General features: G+C 35.6%; 3 protein-coding genes across 3 annotated transcripts; 2 read left to right on the top strand and 1 right to left on the bottom strand.

Moving 5' to 3' along the window:
• Window positions 1-7082: 7082 nt before the first annotated feature.
• LOC113292712 (B3 domain-containing transcription factor VRN1-like) lies at window positions 7083-8243 on the top strand. The gene is made up of 2 exons (XM_026541583.1): window positions 7083-7570; window positions 7710-8243. The coding sequence occupies exons 1-2, from the start codon at window positions 7178-7180 to the stop codon at window positions 7968-7970; spliced, it is 654 nt and encodes a 217-aa protein (XP_026397368.1). The 5' UTR covers window positions 7083-7177; the 3' UTR covers window positions 7971-8243.
• An 831-nt stretch (window positions 8244-9074) lies between these two features.
• Window positions 9075-10281, top strand: LOC113293489. Its single transcript, XM_026542113.1, has 2 exons — window positions 9075-9790; window positions 9915-10281. The coding sequence occupies exons 1-2, from the start codon at window positions 9427-9429 to the stop codon at window positions 10004-10006; spliced, it is 456 nt and encodes a 151-aa protein (XP_026397898.1). The 5' UTR covers window positions 9075-9426; the 3' UTR covers window positions 10007-10281.
• Window positions 10282-15065: 4784 nt separating this feature from the next.
• Window positions 15066-17069, bottom strand: LOC113293953. The gene has a single exon (XM_026542396.1). The coding sequence runs from the start codon at window positions 17067-17069 to the stop codon at window positions 15066-15068; it is 2004 nt and encodes a 667-aa protein (XP_026398181.1).
• Between the last annotated feature and the right edge of the window lie 328 nt (window positions 17070-17397).

Here is a 17397-nt window from a genome sequence, read left to right as displayed (position 1 = left end):
TTTTGTTAATATGTATCATTGAAAAACATTACTTTATCATGAACGTCGCTCCGCCGATAAATTTTTATGAGTATATTTCCTTGAGTGAATCGGATAATACTTTACGATTGTTTTCGTAAATAAGGAGACTCAGAGTAGAGGGGAAGAAGAGAGGAGATATTATATTCATGTGTGTAGAGTTACAAGGATTTGCGTCTCTATTTATAGGGATAAGAGAAACCCTAATCTTAGAAACAACGAAATCTTAGTAAATAAACATTGGTATATGACACTCCCCTGATGACCACTATGGATAAATCATTATAAACATATCAGGAAAACTTAAAAGAGAAAAACCCGAAAATGTATTAGAGCATCTCAAAAAGAAGGTGGATTTTTTTTTAGTGACACATAGGATTTTGGACCCCCATTTGGAATAAATACATCTCCATTAGTAGGGTCCTAAAAACTAGGAGGGACCAATTACTAAATATGAAGGTATTCAAGAAAGTGTTATCTACACATCCGGCTCCACCTCCACGTCATATTCTCACTATTTTTTCAAAAACAATCTATGTTGTTGGGGATGGTTTTTTAGATATCAGGTCCTATATTTACTCTATATGTATGACTAAATAAAAAAAACCACATAGGATTTTTTGCACCTTCTGTTGGAGATACTCTAAGCACGTAAAGACTTAAAACAGTGTTTGACACTCAAATATTTCCTCGTTAATACATTGACAAGGAAAACCCAGTGGGACAAAACATTGACGAACGAAAAAGATTATAACACGATAAGTCCAGTAAATGCACCTTTGATGATTGTGCTCCCTCTGATAAATACTTCAGTCCAATCTTGGCTTGCAAATCTTTGAGTTGAGTCTTTCAAATTTTGATGTAGGAATTTCTTGAATGTGGAAGATCACTGTGATTTCGAGAAGATGATTGCTACTTGATGAAGTCTTCTTTTATGTTGCAAAGTAGTATTGTTTTCAATTACACTTTTGCAAAGTCTACGTTCTTCTTCAACTCATTGATAATTTGTGCCTTGGATTGCTAGCTTCTCGGAGATGATTTGCAAAAGTAGTTGATGTAGTTTTTTCGACGAAAGACCAAGATGTGGATATATTACCATAACTGAAAAAAACTGTATTTGTGGTCATATCTTATGTGGATCAGAATGACTTCCAAATTTCCAATGGATTGTTGTTACTTTGGTCTACCAAAATGACCTAGTTAATGGTGGGAATCCACCAAACAAAAAAAATGGATTCAACTCCCCCTTGGATGACCATCATGTTTAATTAAATTGCCACACTAAAACCATATCAGTAAAACCTAATGAGGAAAAATTTGGACGAACAAAAAAGAGCACAAATATTAACTTTTTTGAAAACAAAGGTCGAACGTCAACGAGATGTTTCCTCGTTAAAACCTTGTCAGGAAAACCACATAGGGAAAAACCAGAACATACACCTCCACAAACCATCCTAACTTATGCATCATATATATACTAATCAAAGAAAATATATAAGGAGATGGGATGTATAAACGTGAACTCCAAAATAAATTTAATAACATAGGTCAGAATATCTCTCATGTTCGCATCTTTGACAATAAAAATATGGGATTCGATGATCGATTTAGTGTACTACGTGCGATCAGCTAATAGAGCAACGTGCATGATAACGTGTTGTTAAACTAGAAAATAGACAAGAAAATAGGCAAAGTAGAGACGTAAAAGGATAAAAAATCTTATTAGATGTGTACAATAAACTAACATTAGAGCGTCTATTTATAGGGCTAGACACAAAGACATCCCAGTAATATACGATATTTTTCTTAGATATTCTTAGCATAATGACACATTTACAACACTTATTGACTTTTTATTCCAACAGTAAAGGCAATAATTACTGGTGGTCGGGTAGATTAAAAGTATTTGGCAGGAAAGATACGGGTTGCCATTAGTCGAATAAATGGTGATCATTTAAGGATACCGCAGAATGACGAAGATTTTGATTCTGGTGGAGGAGAATACCATAAAGATAAGGGGTTTTGTCATCTTGTGCATCCATGCACAAAATTACAGCCAATCATTGGCATGGGAAATTGAAAAAACAAATAAAATATAAGAGAGATAGTTATCCTTTGCATTGGAGAGTGTATTTTATTTGTTTTTTCAATTTTCCATGCCAATGATTGGCTCTTATTTTGTGCCTGGATGCACAAGATAACAAAACACCTAAGGATAATGATGAAGAATAATTATTATTGGTTACTGAGTTGGTGTAATTTTTCATTATACGAGATTGATTTTGGATTTGTGAAGCCGGGTTGGATAACAATTGATACAATTTGTTTAGCTTTTTATAGTAATGATGTAATAAATAGACTAAGTAAAGTTACATATTTTCTGGGATTGGTTGCATTCACTGATGCAGTTAAAGTGTTCGATGAGAATCATATTTATTTGATGATACTAGAATCAGGAAAGGAGTTGAAGCTTGGATTGAGTTATTTGATAAAATGATTATGTTTTTGAATAACCAAAAATTACTTGAATTTTCCAATTTTTGATTGAGTTTATTGGTAAAATTATTATTTGTCAAATGAGGTAAATAAAAATAAATGTATTTGCTTTCCTATTCATTTATTCAATATTTTGTCAAATTGGATGATGTTGGAAACATAGAGCATGAAACTAATTAAAATGCATACAGAGTCTCAACATGTACATGGTCATGAAAATAACGCACCAAGCTAATTTGTCCTTCTGATGTGTGTCTATTCATTTGATTCCTACTTGGAATGACCTTCTCGTTAAGTTGCAATCATTAATATCTATGGATCTAAATTTTAATGCTTCATAATGCCATGAATACTAGGGGTCTTGAGATATTGGTGAAAAATGAATAAGTGGTAGCTTTTCTAAGACTCCCTTCTTAGAATTCACTTATCCTTGATATTAGAAAGGGATGCACACATGGTTAGTAACATCCTTTTTTCAAGGCCCCGATTTCTGTTATCAAAATTTTAGAAAGGAAGATGAGGAATTTTTTGTGGGAGCATAAGTCGGGTTCAACAACTTCTCACCTTATAAACTGGAATTTAGTTTGCTCTTCTAAAGACAAAGGTGGTTTGGGTGTCTTAAATCTAAAACTAATGATACAGGCTCTTCTTGCAAAATGGTGTTGGAGATTTGGTGTAGAAAAAAACCATTTGTGGTACAAAATCATTGTTGAAAAGTATGGTGCTTCATTCTCTATTTGGGTCCCTGGTAAGGTAATTTCATCTCATGGCGTTTCTTTTTGGAGGACAATTGCTGAAATGAATAATTGGATCACTTCTAACTGCAATTTCTGTGTTCACTCTGGATTACAAATTTCTTTTTGGCATGACAAGTGGGTTAGTCGCTCTAGTTTGGATGTGCAGTTTCCCTTACTGTACAAACTTGATTTTTTGAAAAATGACAGTATTGTTGCACATATTTCAGAAGATGGAGAATGGAAGTTTGATTACAAAAGAGTCTGCTGAATGATGAAGTTAATCAACTTGCTGCAATGTTTCTTGTTATCGGTTCTGCACCACCAATATTAGACAACTTTCCAGATACAAGAAGATGGGCTATTGAACCCTCTGGTGTGTACACTGTGAAATCTCTCTATGGAAACCTAGTGGCTGATGCTGGAGTGACTAATTTTCCATGGAAGTTTATATGGCAAGCTTGCATTCCTCCAAAAATATGTTTTCTCATGTCGTGCGCAGTTCATGGAAGACTTAACTCTCTAGATATGTTGAACCGTAAAGGTATGGACGTGTATAACTCTTGCATTCTTTGTGGTGATAGTACTGAGACACAAGATCACATCTTTATGCACTGTAAAGTCGCACATTGTGTATGGACTTCTCTAACTCCGAACACAAACTGGTCCTGGGTCTTTCCTGCAACTATGTATGCGCTTTCGGTCTCTTGGTCAACCAATCACATCTCCAGTAACGCAGGAAAAGATATTTGGAACCTAATCCCTGCTGCCATCATTTGGACTCTCTGGAATGAGAGAAATAGTCGCACTTTTGTTGACGACTATGCATTCAAAACAGACACAGAGTTGTGCGATATTGCAAAAGTCTTAGTTCTTTCTTGGGCGGCTGCTGCCGGGAAGAGAATTCACTCCAATTTCTCTTATACAGTGCTTAATTGGGATACAATTTTCCATTGATTATATTCTTGTTCTCTGTCACTGCTACAGCTTGTAGCTTTTCTGTACATTCTTTTAATCTAATAAAATTCCTCTTTTCCAATCAAAAAAAAATGGTTAGTAACATCCTTTACTTTTCAATGGGATAAAAGTAGTTTCATCTCAGTCGGAAAATTTCTCAACAAAAATCAACAAATGTGAAAAACTTGTGGTTGGTTTTTTCACTGGAAAAAGGGATTCTTTTACTGCTATTCGCAAGCTATGGAAGCTCAAGAATGAGGTAAGTATTGAACTTCATGGAGATTGTGCTTTCATCTTTGAGTTTAAGGATGATGAGGATCGTAAAAAAGTGGTAGACATTGGTTCTTTCTACATTGAAAAAAGTTTGTTCACCTTGCGTCCCTGGTCTCACCAAATTGAAAAATCAAATTCTCAAATCAAGACTGTACCTATTTGGGTTAAGATTGTTAGGGCTCCATTGCATATGTGGTATGAGGAAGGCTTAGGCTTGATTGCCAGTTACGTAGGTATTCCTTCGTTGGCTGATGAGTGCACGCTAAAGCAGAACAGATTGGCTTTTGCTCGTATTTGCGTAGAGATTGATGTACATTTTACATATCCAGAGTACATTCCCTTGGTGATTGAAGGTAAATTTTCCATGGCACTTCCGGTTGAATATCAATGGAATTATGGAAGCCATCAAAATGCGAAAATTGTTTGGTTTTTTTCCATCTAGACAAGCACTGTCCAAAGTCTCAAGTCAAAAAGAGTATCTGGGTTTTACTTTGCACAAGACTAGGGTGTTTAATTTACATCAGGATGCATCGAATTTCATCCTTGCTATTTCTTATGTTTAAATCAGAATGAATCCAGTTTCATTCTTGCTATTTTCTTTGTGTCCGTTTCACCCATACTAATTTCAACTCATTCATTGGAACCATGTTTTAAAAATATTTGAACAATTGACCCAATTTCTCTTTATATTCAGTGTACCTTTGGCTTCTTTCTTTGCTGTTTGGAGTTGGCTTTTTTCCCTCCTATTGTATGCTTTTGTTGTTGCGTGGAGTTGGAGTGAATACCCTCCTCTTTGTTCCGCCTAGGCGCTTCTTAATCTGTATTCCCTTTTTCCTTCATAAATAATACTATATTAACCTTTTAAGTCAAAAAAAAAAAAAGAAAAAAAAAAAGGAAAAATAGCATCCTTTACTTTGGTATTTATAATTAGAATGAAAGTACTGGAACGTGAGATGTGTTAGACGTACTGGCATATAAAGGTACCTTTTAAGTCAAAACAAAACAGAAAAAAACATCCTTTACTTTGGTATTTATAATTAGATTGGAAGTACTGGAACGTGAGATATGTTAGACGTACCGGTGTATAGACGTACTGGTGTAACCAAGTGTCCTTTTTGGTTTTAATTAATGGGTCGACTTTCGGGCTTTTTTGTGCGACAAGTCACACGCATTGGTTATACAAATAGAGTTTCTCTCTTTCATAACGTTCACTGATTGTTAATTTCTACTAAATTTGTGATAAATAAGGCAAGTTTACATGATGGAAAGCCAACTCTACAAGCTTGTTAATTGTAATTAATCTATCATGTGCACCAAGCCATAAGAAGAAGCAAATTTTTGTAGGGACTTTGTTGCTCCAAATTGTTTTATATGGGAATTGTATGTGTTCATCACCATGTTGCAGGTCTGAATTAAGAGTTAACCTTCTTGTATCTTCCGAATTGCTAAGCATAGGAGGATCTGACTCAATCAAATCAAACAGAGTAATGAGTTGTTTAGCCTCCCCGTCAAATTAAAAGACCTCTTTTGAGATGCAGATTCCGAGTAGGAAAATTGTCATTTACATATGAGAGGAGTTGGAACCTTTCTTATCAGTGCTGATCTTGAATTAAGTAGGGAAAGCACACTTTATTGCTATATTATGTTAAAAATCGGGTTACATAAGGATTAGTGAACATTCTTACACATAGACACGAATACTGTTACCTCTTGAAGACTTGAACACATCTCCATACCCCATTATTTGCTGCACAAAGCAGCAAAGCGGGCATCCACGTACGTGAAGATCAAAAGGTCAATAGAAATAATTAAGTACGCATACACTGAGTCCACAAAAACTTACACTGAAAATGATATGGTATCTTTACCTTTTGGAACGAACTAAGTATCCATCACTTTAAATAGTTGTATTTGGCTCCCAAGAATTAGGTGCAATATTCATAAACGCCATTTTTCTCTCTTTTGAATGCAGTATGGTCATTGATTTTTGATATACTTCGCCATACCATATGTAAAAAGGTTTAAAAACTTAAACTGGTTTATTCGTGAGTTTGGTCCACAGTCCACTATAAGTCATATGTTTTCATTGGCCAAGTTTGTAAATCTAACAACTCCGTTTTATATATAGCGTGCACATCAACTTTGCCGATCTAAAACAAATTGATCAGAGGCCATCAATTGAAAATACTTCATTTTCATGTGATTGATTATGACAATTTCTTCTCTTCTGATCAAAAAAAAACAAAAATTTCGAGCCAGCAAACATCGAGTTAGTGGTTGTCTACTAGTTTTGATTGAATGTATACAACTTTTCAAGACGGTCATGTGGCCTTCTTTACTGAGGTCGTCAATGGATTGCAAGAGATTAGCTATAATAAATAATAGGCGTTGAATTCAACTACCCAATTTCAGATTCACTTGTTGAGCAAAGACTAACAATAAATATTTACTGGTCGAAATTATTTAATGAGATTATGGGAGTCTGACATTAGTTTGTTTTGGTACCTAGTCATTATCTGTTCATTGAAGGCAGTAGGTTCTTGTCATGATCACTTCTTTATAACCCTTTAGAAAAACAAAAACTAATCAGAAGGAACCAGAAAATCCTTTCAGTTCTCATCCAATCAAAAACTTTCACAAAATTCCTAAACCTTCTTGCTCTTTCTTCATAAATTAGTTGCATTCTCTCTCGAGTAATTATGAATAGTGAATCTGGGGTTTTTATATCTAGAACACCTAAGAAACTGGTTTCCAGACCACCAAAACCACCTCTTAGGAAAAACTCAAGACTACTTGGAGATAATTCAAAAGCACAAGCACCCTCTGAAATCAAGATGAGTAGTGAAGAAAAAGGAGAAGATGGTGATGAAGATAAATCATGGTTGTGTTCGTCATCTGAGGAAGAAGAAGTCACAGATCTTAAGAATAATGAGAAGAAATGTAAGAAGAGTAATACGAAGAAGACTAAAGATGAGGATATAGCAATGAGAAGGAGACGACAAAGAGCGATTGAGTTGGGTGATGAGTTCCAGTCAGAAAATCCTTTTTTCACTATTGTTTTGCAACCATCTTACATCACTCACAAATACTTGGTAAGTTGATCATTTTCCTTCAACATCTAGTATTGTTCAAGCATGTTGATTAATTAAGCATTAATATGTTCTTTAAACTAAATAATCAATAAGTTAAGACTCTTAGTAATGGAGTGGTTTACTTGTGATTTGGTGGCAGCCAATACCAGCTTCCTTTGATCAGACTCACATGTTTAGCCTTGGAAAGAGAATTAAAGCTCAAACTGAGGAAAAAGAAGGATATTGGCTACTGAGTTTCCCAAAGAATTACCTAGGAAGGTTAACTGTTGGTGTTGGATCATTTCTGAAAGATAATGATTTGGTAGTAGGAGATGTAATAACTATGGAGCTAATGCAGGAGATAACATCCATATATCTTGATGCTAAAGTTCATATTTTTCGTCCTGCTAAACTACTATGATATTAAGAATACTTGATCTACCTTCATTTCTATGAATTATAGATTTAAGTTGTTATAAGTATGCATACCAATATACTTCTCTAGCTATTTGTTGTTTTAGTTAATTGAAGAATCCGGTGATTAACATGTTTTAGTAACAGGAAAACTTGTTTACTAGAAGTATTATCTAGTATGTTAATGTGCTGTTTAATATGTTTTAAGTTCATATTTCACTCAACGATGACATGTTCAAATCGAAAATTAATTAGTGAATTATGACCTTATATTGTTTAATCCTTGTTTTATGTCCCAAAGTTGGCTTTTATGTTTTAAGAGTTTGGTTGGAGAAATATGTTGGATTGAGAAGGTCTATTAAATAAATCGGTCATGCATTTAACACTAGGGAGAAGGATTTAGACTGACATGTCAAGGTGGTCACATCGGGAAGACTAACACAATTTAGAACATTAGCACTGTTCTTAGTTGCATAACATGGAGTTGGACTTGGATATACTCTCATTTAAAGGATACTCAAGTTGTCATGCATGGATATCTCCGTGCACAATAACATTCTCAGATACTGCAAATAAGTCTGTCTTACATACGGTGCAAATTAGTATCTAATAATCCAAAGCACAGTGAAGTTTAGACATCTACATTTTGAGAATTAAGAAAAGAGTTTGTACTTTTCACGTAACCCCCTGCCAATAAAGCAGTTAATTAACATTTATCTACTAAGTTCTAACAAGAAAAGAAAAAGAGGGTCTACATTGCACATAACAAGCCTAATAAAAATAATGTACTCGTTCTTATGCCACTGACCCAAGCTCATCCTTTCGGTGTTTGTAGTATTGAGGTCAACTAGTTGGTTTCATTTTGGCGACTGAGCGCAAGTTTAAAAGATCAAAGCAAAATAATTAATTAAATAAATAACACAAAATAATGGATAAAGCAGGGTTTGGGTATTTCTTCGGTCGCCGCCGGGGTGTAAAATTGAGATGCACTTACTTTACTGACGCTTGTTCATTTTTATGTATGTAGAGATCCCCGTATGTTTGGTGTTGCCTTCGTAAGTTTGATCCTAATGTGTCGTCCATGGGATGATGTTCTCGAATCTTAGTTTTATTTACAGCCGTTGAATTGATAGGCATTGATTGCTCAATTTACTACTGGTCATAAATTATAGAAAGAGGACATTGAGATGCTCACCTAGCTTGTTGAGCAAAGACTTTACTCCTCGAAAATTAATGAATCTATTGGAGTGGAGTTGGACATAAGTTGGTTTTGCTACCTTGTCATTATCTCTTATTCAAGGCAGTAGCTAGGTTCTTGTCACTTCTTTAAACCCCCCCTTTAGAAAACAAGAACCAACCAGGAACAAAGGACCCTTTCAGTTATTTATCTGAATCACAAAACTTACCAAACCTTCTTCTTTTTCTCTTGCTTTCATAAATCATTTTCCTTCTGTCTCGGAATAATGAACAGGGAATATAGGGTTTTAATTTCTAGAATCCCTAAGAAAGTAGTTTTGAGACGACCAAAACCAGTACTGCTCAGGAGAAGCCCAACAGTTCTTGAAGAAAAACAAATAGCGCAAGTTCCCTCTGAAATCAAGATTAATAGTGAAAAAGAAGAATATAAATCATGGTTATGTTCTTCATCTGAGGAAGAAAAAGCCAGAGATCTTAAGAAGAACAAGAAGAAATGTCAGAGAATTAATTATTCGAAGAAGACTAAATATGATGATATAGAAATGGGAAGGAAACGACAAAGATCAACTGAGATGGGTGATGAGTTCCAGTCGGAAAATCCTTTTTTCACAATTGTTCTACAAATACTTGGTGAGTTGATCTAATTTTATCTTCAATCATGTTGATTAATCATCAATATTTTTCATCGATATAAATGATTAATAAGGTTAAGATTCTTAGTAATGTAGTGTTTTACTTGTGATTTTGGTGGCAGCCTCTACCTGCTACCTGCTAACAAACCTGCTTAATTCCAAAGAAGGGCAAAGGAAGATCAGCTGTTGGAGTTGCATCGTTCCTAAAAGATAATGATTTGATAGTAGGAGATGTAATAAACATGGAGCTGATGGAGGAGATGACGTCCATATACCTTGATGCTAAAATTCATATTTTTGGTTCCTGCCGGAAACTATGTTATTATTAAAGTATATCACCCACACATAAGTGGCCGAAGTTATCATACATAGAGGACGTAGCAACCATGCAGTTAAAGAGACACATCCACAAAAGGGGATCAGATCAAGTCAGTTTACAAGATCCTATTCTCAAGCTAGATATGTATTACCTAGTCAAGATAGTTAGATTGTAATTATCCTCTACGTTTTGTTTAATTATCCTATTATCACTATAAATAGGATCATCTAGTTTACTTGTAAACTATCACAGTATCTACTGTTGATCATAATATAATTCACCCCTTATGGGGTTTTGTCAGTGGACGTAGGCGTTAGTGCCAAACCACTTTAAATCTCTTTGTCTTCCATTTAAGTCTGATTCTGATCTCTTATCATAAATATAATAGTTATTAAGAAGACTTCATCTACCTTAATTTCTATGAAGTATTGATCTAAGTTGTTATAGGTATGCACATGAACTACAAAATACTTTTAAACTATTTGTTGCAGTTTTTAATTGAAGAATGTAGTGATTAACATGTTAATATGACCTGTTAGACCCAAACTAATTAGTGAATTTATGACGTATATTGTCTTATGTCCTACCTTGGCTCCGGTTGGCATTTGTATTTTGAGAGTTTGGTTCGAGAAATCAGAAATTTTTTGTATTGAAGAGTGAAGACAATGTGATTTTCGGTGCTTCATCATATACCGTGAAAACAAGAGGGGTTAAGGCATCCGAAGCTTGGGTAATATTGAAAGAAGACAAAATGGATAATTTTGATAATCATGATCAAATAGTTACTTGAATTTTCTGTTGATTGAGTTTCTTAATGACATAACTAAAACAAAAATCATTGCGTGACAAATTTGCATGCAGTTCGAAACTTGTTCTCGATTTGCTCAAATTGACAAGAGATCGAGTTCAAGAATTCATTGAAACCGCCGGATAGAGGACAACATCGAGAAGAACATCAACATATTTCCATTCATTATCATCTTACATACTTTCAAACACGTCTATAGGTGTCTAATACACTTCAGTCGTACAAAAAACTACCCCAACTATCTAATACCATCCGAACACATGATCGTCATACATACTTAGCTACACATGTATAGTGTTCATTTACATGAAATTAATGGACCAACATTATTTCGTGGTGATTTATGTCTATTTATATGGTCTTAGTTGGGATGACCTTCTCGTTGAATTGTACTATTAATATCGGAGGTTCTGATTTTTCAATGCCTTATGCACTGCGAATAAAAGAGTTTTGAGGTGTCGGTGAAAATTGAATAGACGGTAGTTCTTTTCTCATTGAGTTTCAGAAACCCACATATGGATGAAATAAGTAAGATAACAAAGCTCAGTAATTATTATGGAAATACATGGTCTTGCCTGAAAGAGGGAAATTCTTATTTTTGTCTTAGTACTAGATAAGTACAACAAAACTTATATGCTTGAAGAAGTCAACTAGATTGGTTTATATTGGGGTGGTTGCAGAATCTAAAGATCAAAGCCTATAATGAAAGAAGACAGAAGCGCAAAAAGTTAAGTCTGTAAATTGAGTGGCATATGCGGATCTTGGAAAGAATTAAATCTAGATCAGGTTATACGTAAATAATAACATTGCTGCACATTGGCACAGACTCTATTAAGTCTCAGGAACATCTAAGATATCTAATGCACATTAACAGAACTGAAAAAGATGAGAAGTTAATCCCACAACTTCAAAAGTGTCATCAATAGAGCAATTAAAGCATGGATATGTCAAACTGCTCACAACTCACAAGCAGATAGACAGGTTAGAATGAATTGAGATTCACTTACTTTGACCCTTGTTATGTATGTACCCATATATGCGTGCTGGTATTTTTATCGACGCTGCCTTCATGAGTTTGATCATCTCATATCATCCATCAGATGATGTTATTGAATCGTAGCTTTATTTGCAGCAATTAAGCACCAGTTATGAAAGAATCCACTTTGTCTATAACAAGAAGAAATAATGATGGGACGGCCCTTATCTTTCGGGAATAGTGGTGTTATAAAGTCACCCGATGGTTCATAGAAAGCCCGAAAGAATTTCTTCTCCCCTCCTTGAAATCCCGACTCTCACTTAAACCCCTAATTAATCCTGCTTTCTTAAACAACAAGGGGATTTTTGATGGATAATTTCCACATGCTCCCAGGAGAAATTATTTCGGATATTATTTATCACCCGTCTGCCATCCGAATCAATTCTAGACTGCAAGTTTGTATCCAAAACATGGAGAAATCTAATTCAGCATGCATCGTTCTTTCGGATGCATTTAACTAGTCTAATTCATTATGGTGAATCTGGTAAGTCGGGTTTTCTTGCCTTGGCTGCAGAAACGAAACAACTCTACTATTTTGATTATATTGAGAATCATGAGATGCCCATTGATAGAATAAGAAAGTTGAATCCAACACATTTATGCAAGTGTAAAACTTTTGTTGGTTCGGTTAATGGTTTGATATGTCTTAATGGTAAGAACAACAGGCTGAGTCTGAAAGAGAGGTTTTGCATTTGTAACCCCATGACTAAAGAGTATGTAATTCTTCCTGAACATGTGATAGATATTGGTCGGTATCAATATAGGTGGACTGGATTTGGTTACCTTCCTTCCACCAATGAGTACAAAGTTGTACTAGTGCGCGAGATAGATAAACAACTCAAATTTGTAGAGGTCATGGTCTACACTCTCAGCAGTGGCAATGGTTGGATAAACATTGGAAATATTAGACTTAAATATGAAGATGTGTTTTACGAACCTGCAACCTTTGCGAATGGAGCTCTTCACTTGAAGGACATTATCCAAAACACCATTCTGGTCTTTGACTTAGCTGATGAAAAGTTTCGCAAAGACCTCTCACCACCTCCGTCGCCAATATATGCCAGTTTTTTAAAACTTGGAGTTATGGGTGGGACTTTATGTTGTACTATGTATTTCAGTTCATTCCCTAATAACTCACATTCTTATTTATGGCTATATAAAAACAAGAATGATCATCACATGAAAGAGGAGGACGAAGACCAGACATTGGATTGGACTAAAGAGTTGACTGTCGTAGGTAGCAGATCGTTAGCACTTGCAAACAGTAACGGTGTCTTATGTTACAATCCTCGTTATATCGATAGTTATGACCCTAAATCTGTAACTTCAAAAAGGTTGTTGGATTTTAAGGAACCAGTGCATGACATATTCTATCATAGAAATACGTTTGTTTCTTTGCAAGAACTAGGAGAAGAAAATACAAGAAGATTGGAATCAGTTAAAATTCCTTGGGTTTTGATTTTGTCTTTTGTTGTCCCCCTCCTAGTTTATGGGAAAGTTGGTCCTTCCATGGTAAATCAACGTTCAAAACAGAGGAGAGGCCGCGATTAGCCATTAGCCAAACAAGTAGCTGTTCAAAAGTCGAACCTGGCTACTCCTTGCAAAGACCCATTTTCTATTGACGTTATCCCTTGAGTGAATGAAACATTATAATTACATTATCTAAGTGAGAATTGTTGATCTGTTTTTACCTAATCTATTTCAACTTTATTACAGTGATATTCTTCCGTTGATTAAATCAATACTATTTTTTTGTTAAACTCGCATTTGGTTAATATAATTTCAGTAGAATACTTTAATGCATAATTTAGTAGCTTATTTTTCTGTTTAAACTTGTAAATTTAGTTTCTTGATAACTTTACTATGATACTATATATACTTCCATGATTTTTTGACAATGATTAGCAGTAAAGCTACTAACATGTTCCTCCATGAAATATATATGATCCGACCTCTGGGTACGTTTGACACAAGGGATAAATACAAGTCTTCCTCCCTCCGTCCCCTATATAAAGGTGGAGTTTTGGATTTTGATCATCCCATCATATAGGCGGAACACTAATTTTTTCCACAAATACGCTTATTTCAAAATCATGCGAGAAGCAAACTGATCTAGTCTTATACCAAGTTTTGTTTTGAAAATCCTGTGAGAAGCACACTTATCGAGTCAAGAAATTCGTAAATAAAATGAGTACACACACTGATTCCACAAAAGCTTAGAAATTATTTTCGCATCCATTGTTACTCACTAGAAGAAAGTTAGGTTAGAATTTATATTGCATATTTCGCCAGTGTTCTGTATGATTCAAATATATCATCCATTGGGCACTGGATGATGTTTCTTTGGTCTTAGATTTTAACTTTAGCCGGTAAATAGCATCAAGGATTGTGATGTGACCAATACAAAGTAATAGTGACAGCCCTGTACTGTTCGGAATCTGAGTCCCACCAAAACTTACACCAACGTTTTTTATGTAGAGGCCGTCCATATGCGCTGGTATTTTTAATCGAGGATGCCTTCAAGAGTTTGAGCTATCCAGTGGATGATGTTATCGAGTCTTAGTTTTGTTTTCAGACGTTAAATAATAGTCATGGAGGAGGATCCACCTTGTAGGTTCATTCGATGGACTACGCCAGGTCTTGGATCTATTTTTTCTTCGTTGCAGGCATGGCTGCTGGTGCAGGTAATGGATTATTGATACCAAAGTTCATAAAATGTTTGGTCTTCTGGACTATAATTTGGTACCTGTATTAGAAATTCTGGATTCACGATACCAAAGTTCATAAAATGTTTGGTCTTATATGAACACCCAATTCTCATTATGTTGGGAACCTAATTGTTTAGTAGGTTACAATCCTCTTGATATGGTAACATGAGATCGAAGAGAAGAAATCACAAGGGTCTCACCTTAGTAGCCAGGAGCGGGAACGGGGACGGGAACGGGAACGGAAACGGGAACGCGAATCGTAAAATTTTCAAAAAATAAAATTCGCAGAACGCGTTGGGAACGTAAATTACAATTTTTTTAACAATCTTAGTTATATTACTAATTTTCTGATTTTGCAACCAAGAAATAAGACATAAACCTTAAATATTTAGAAAATGTTAATCATGTTCGAGAATATATCTCATTCATTGACTTTTTTTGCCTCTTGTGTTTGTTACGAGCACTCTGAACTCTAATTTGTGCTTGTGTTTCCTGCTCTTGTGAACTTGGAGGTGGAGGTGGAGGTGGAGGTGGAGGTGTTGGTGTAGGGGAGGATGGAGGGATAAGAGCTGGTGTTGGTGTTGTAAAGTAATTTGCTTCATCATCAGATACCGCGTCTCGTTCCCTTGCCTCAATTACTTCAATAGCTTCTTCAATGTTGTTTTCTTCTGGATTTACATCCCAATTTCTATACATATTCCCATAATCTGCTCTTTGCCTTGCAAGAATACGTTGATTATAGTGAACATACACAAGCTTTTCATCCCTATCAGCTCCCAATTTGTTTCTCTTTACACTGTGGATGTAGCTATATGTGCTCCAACATCTTTCTGCACAAGACGAGTTAACACTTTGAGACAACACTCTCATAGCTAAGTTGTAAAGCTCTGGTGCTCCTCCGCCGTATAAACCCCACCACTGTTTTGCACTCATCTTTGCTCTATCCGCTATAGCTTGTGGGCGCGCGAAACAACCTCCATTACTTACAAAATCACTAATTTGATGTCGTATAACCGCAGCTTCTTCCGTCACTGGAAACATCTTATCTATAGCAGCTAGATATCCATCTTGAACTTCTTGGTCGAAGTTAGGCTTCTTCCTACTAACGCCACCAGGAGATGGTTTCATTATCCATGCATTCGTGTAATACTTAGGGACAAGCAAATAAGCTAAACAGTGCAATGGGTTATTTGTTTTACTCCATCTCTGGACCACAATTTGCTGAGTAATATCCCGAATCATTATATCATCTGCAAGTGTGTCTTGTAAATTTCCCAGCATCATATCCATTTGCTCATATGCTTCTCCTATAACGGCCTTATCGGAATCTGAAAATCTAAGCCTTATATATATCGGCTTCGTTATTCGCAACACCTTCTCCGCATTACTCCAAAAATTCCCATCCATGACAATTGAGGTGATTTTTGCATGTTCTTCTGCATTTGCAGGTTTCTTAAGTTCTTTCCATTCTTCTGATAATACCATGGAAATCAAAGAAGCTCTTACCTCGACAATCCGTGACAACACGACGAAATGAAATCCAAACCGTGTCTTCTTTGATTTGAGAACCTCCAAAGGATAAAACTTCTTAAATAAAGCAAGACATTGAGAATGATTCCTCACGAACTTCACAATGTCCTTGCCTTTTTTATATGTTTCTTTCACAAATGGAATGGATGGTTCCTTGAATTTTGCTATGTCCTTCATTAATAAATTTAGGGTGTGTGCTAAACAACCCGACCAAAATATACGGGGATACTTTTGTTCAATGAGTTCTCCAGCCAGTTTGCAATTTGCCGCATTGTCTGTGAGGACTTGTATAACATTCCAAGGCCCAATCTCTTCAATTGCTTTCAAGAGAATCGCAGAAATGTTCTCACCAGTTTTCTCTATTCCTGAGACGTCGTGTGCGCTTAGAAACATTACTTTGTCGTCTGATACCGTCATAATATTTATTAATGATGTATTTTTCACATTCGACCAACCATCAGAGACAATTGAAACTCTATGAGCCTGCCAATCACTCACCAAAGGATTTAGGGCTTGCTTTACCAACATTTGCTCCTTGTCTAATAAAGAAGTTCTAGACTTTTCATAAGAAGGAGACTTGTAGCCTTTTGGTGCATTATTAATGGCGGACACCATTTCGGCCCAAGCTGGAGACCGAAGAACATTCATGGGAATTGCATTTACATATAAGCATCTCGCGATCTTTTGATCAACATCATCCCTGCTGTGCTTCTGAAACATTTTATTAACAATACTCTCAAATAATTCACTTTGACCCGTACATGTCTGCTGATTTTGTGTCGTACTAGAATTTGGTAAGGAAAGCTTTTTTACTTTAGCACTATCACCGTACAGGCTTCTTGCATCAAGTTCTTCTTTTTTTAAAATCTCTCTCATTTCTTTTGAAACTTTAGAACATAACGATATACCTTGATACTTGCCGCCAGGTAAAATACAAATCAAGTGTTGACGTACCCTCGAATAAGATCCTGCATATGGTTCCACTTTGCAACCGAAATTGCATATGAACTTCTGTCCACCACCACCTCCTTTATCTCCAGTTTTCTTATCAATCTTTTGAACGCATTTCCAAAGAGGAGTTGCGGTTAATTCTTCATCTTGGTCGCCATCATCCTCTTCTAAATTTATTACTGAGTTTGAAGATGTATCTCTGGTTGAATAAAAGAGAAAGAAGAGAAACAGTTTGTTCGGTGGAACTATGTAA

The sequence above is a fragment of the Papaver somniferum genome, chromosome 7 (genome assembly GCF_003573695.1).
Source record: "Papaver somniferum cultivar HN1 chromosome 7, ASM357369v1, whole genome shotgun sequence".
NCBI lineage: Eukaryota > Viridiplantae > Streptophyta > Magnoliopsida > Ranunculales > Papaveraceae > Papaver > Papaver somniferum.
The sequence above is the reverse complement of the archived record's forward strand: the minus strand, read 5'-3'. Positions and strand labels throughout refer to the sequence as shown.

Bases quoted from the DNA above. Each gene is read 5' to 3' on its own strand.
- LOC113292712 (XM_026541583.1), top strand. From the start codon at position 7,178: ATGAATAGTGAATCTGGGGTTTTTATATCTAGAACACCTAAGAAACTG. The intron at 7,571-7,709 runs GTAAGTTGATCA...ATTTGGTGGCAG, and splicing joins ACATCACTCACAAATACTTG to CCAATACCAGCTTCCTTTGA.
- LOC113293953 (XM_026542396.1), bottom strand. From the start codon at position 17,069: ATGAGAGAGATTTTAAAAAAAGAAGAACTTGATGCAAGAAGCCTGTAC.
- LOC113293489 (XM_026542113.1), top strand. From the start codon at position 9,427: ATGAACAGGGAATATAGGGTTTTAATTTCTAGAATCCCTAAGAAAGTA. The intron at 9,791-9,914 runs GTGAGTTGATCT...TTTTGGTGGCAG, and splicing joins AATTGTTCTACAAATACTTG to CCTCTACCTGCTACCTGCTA.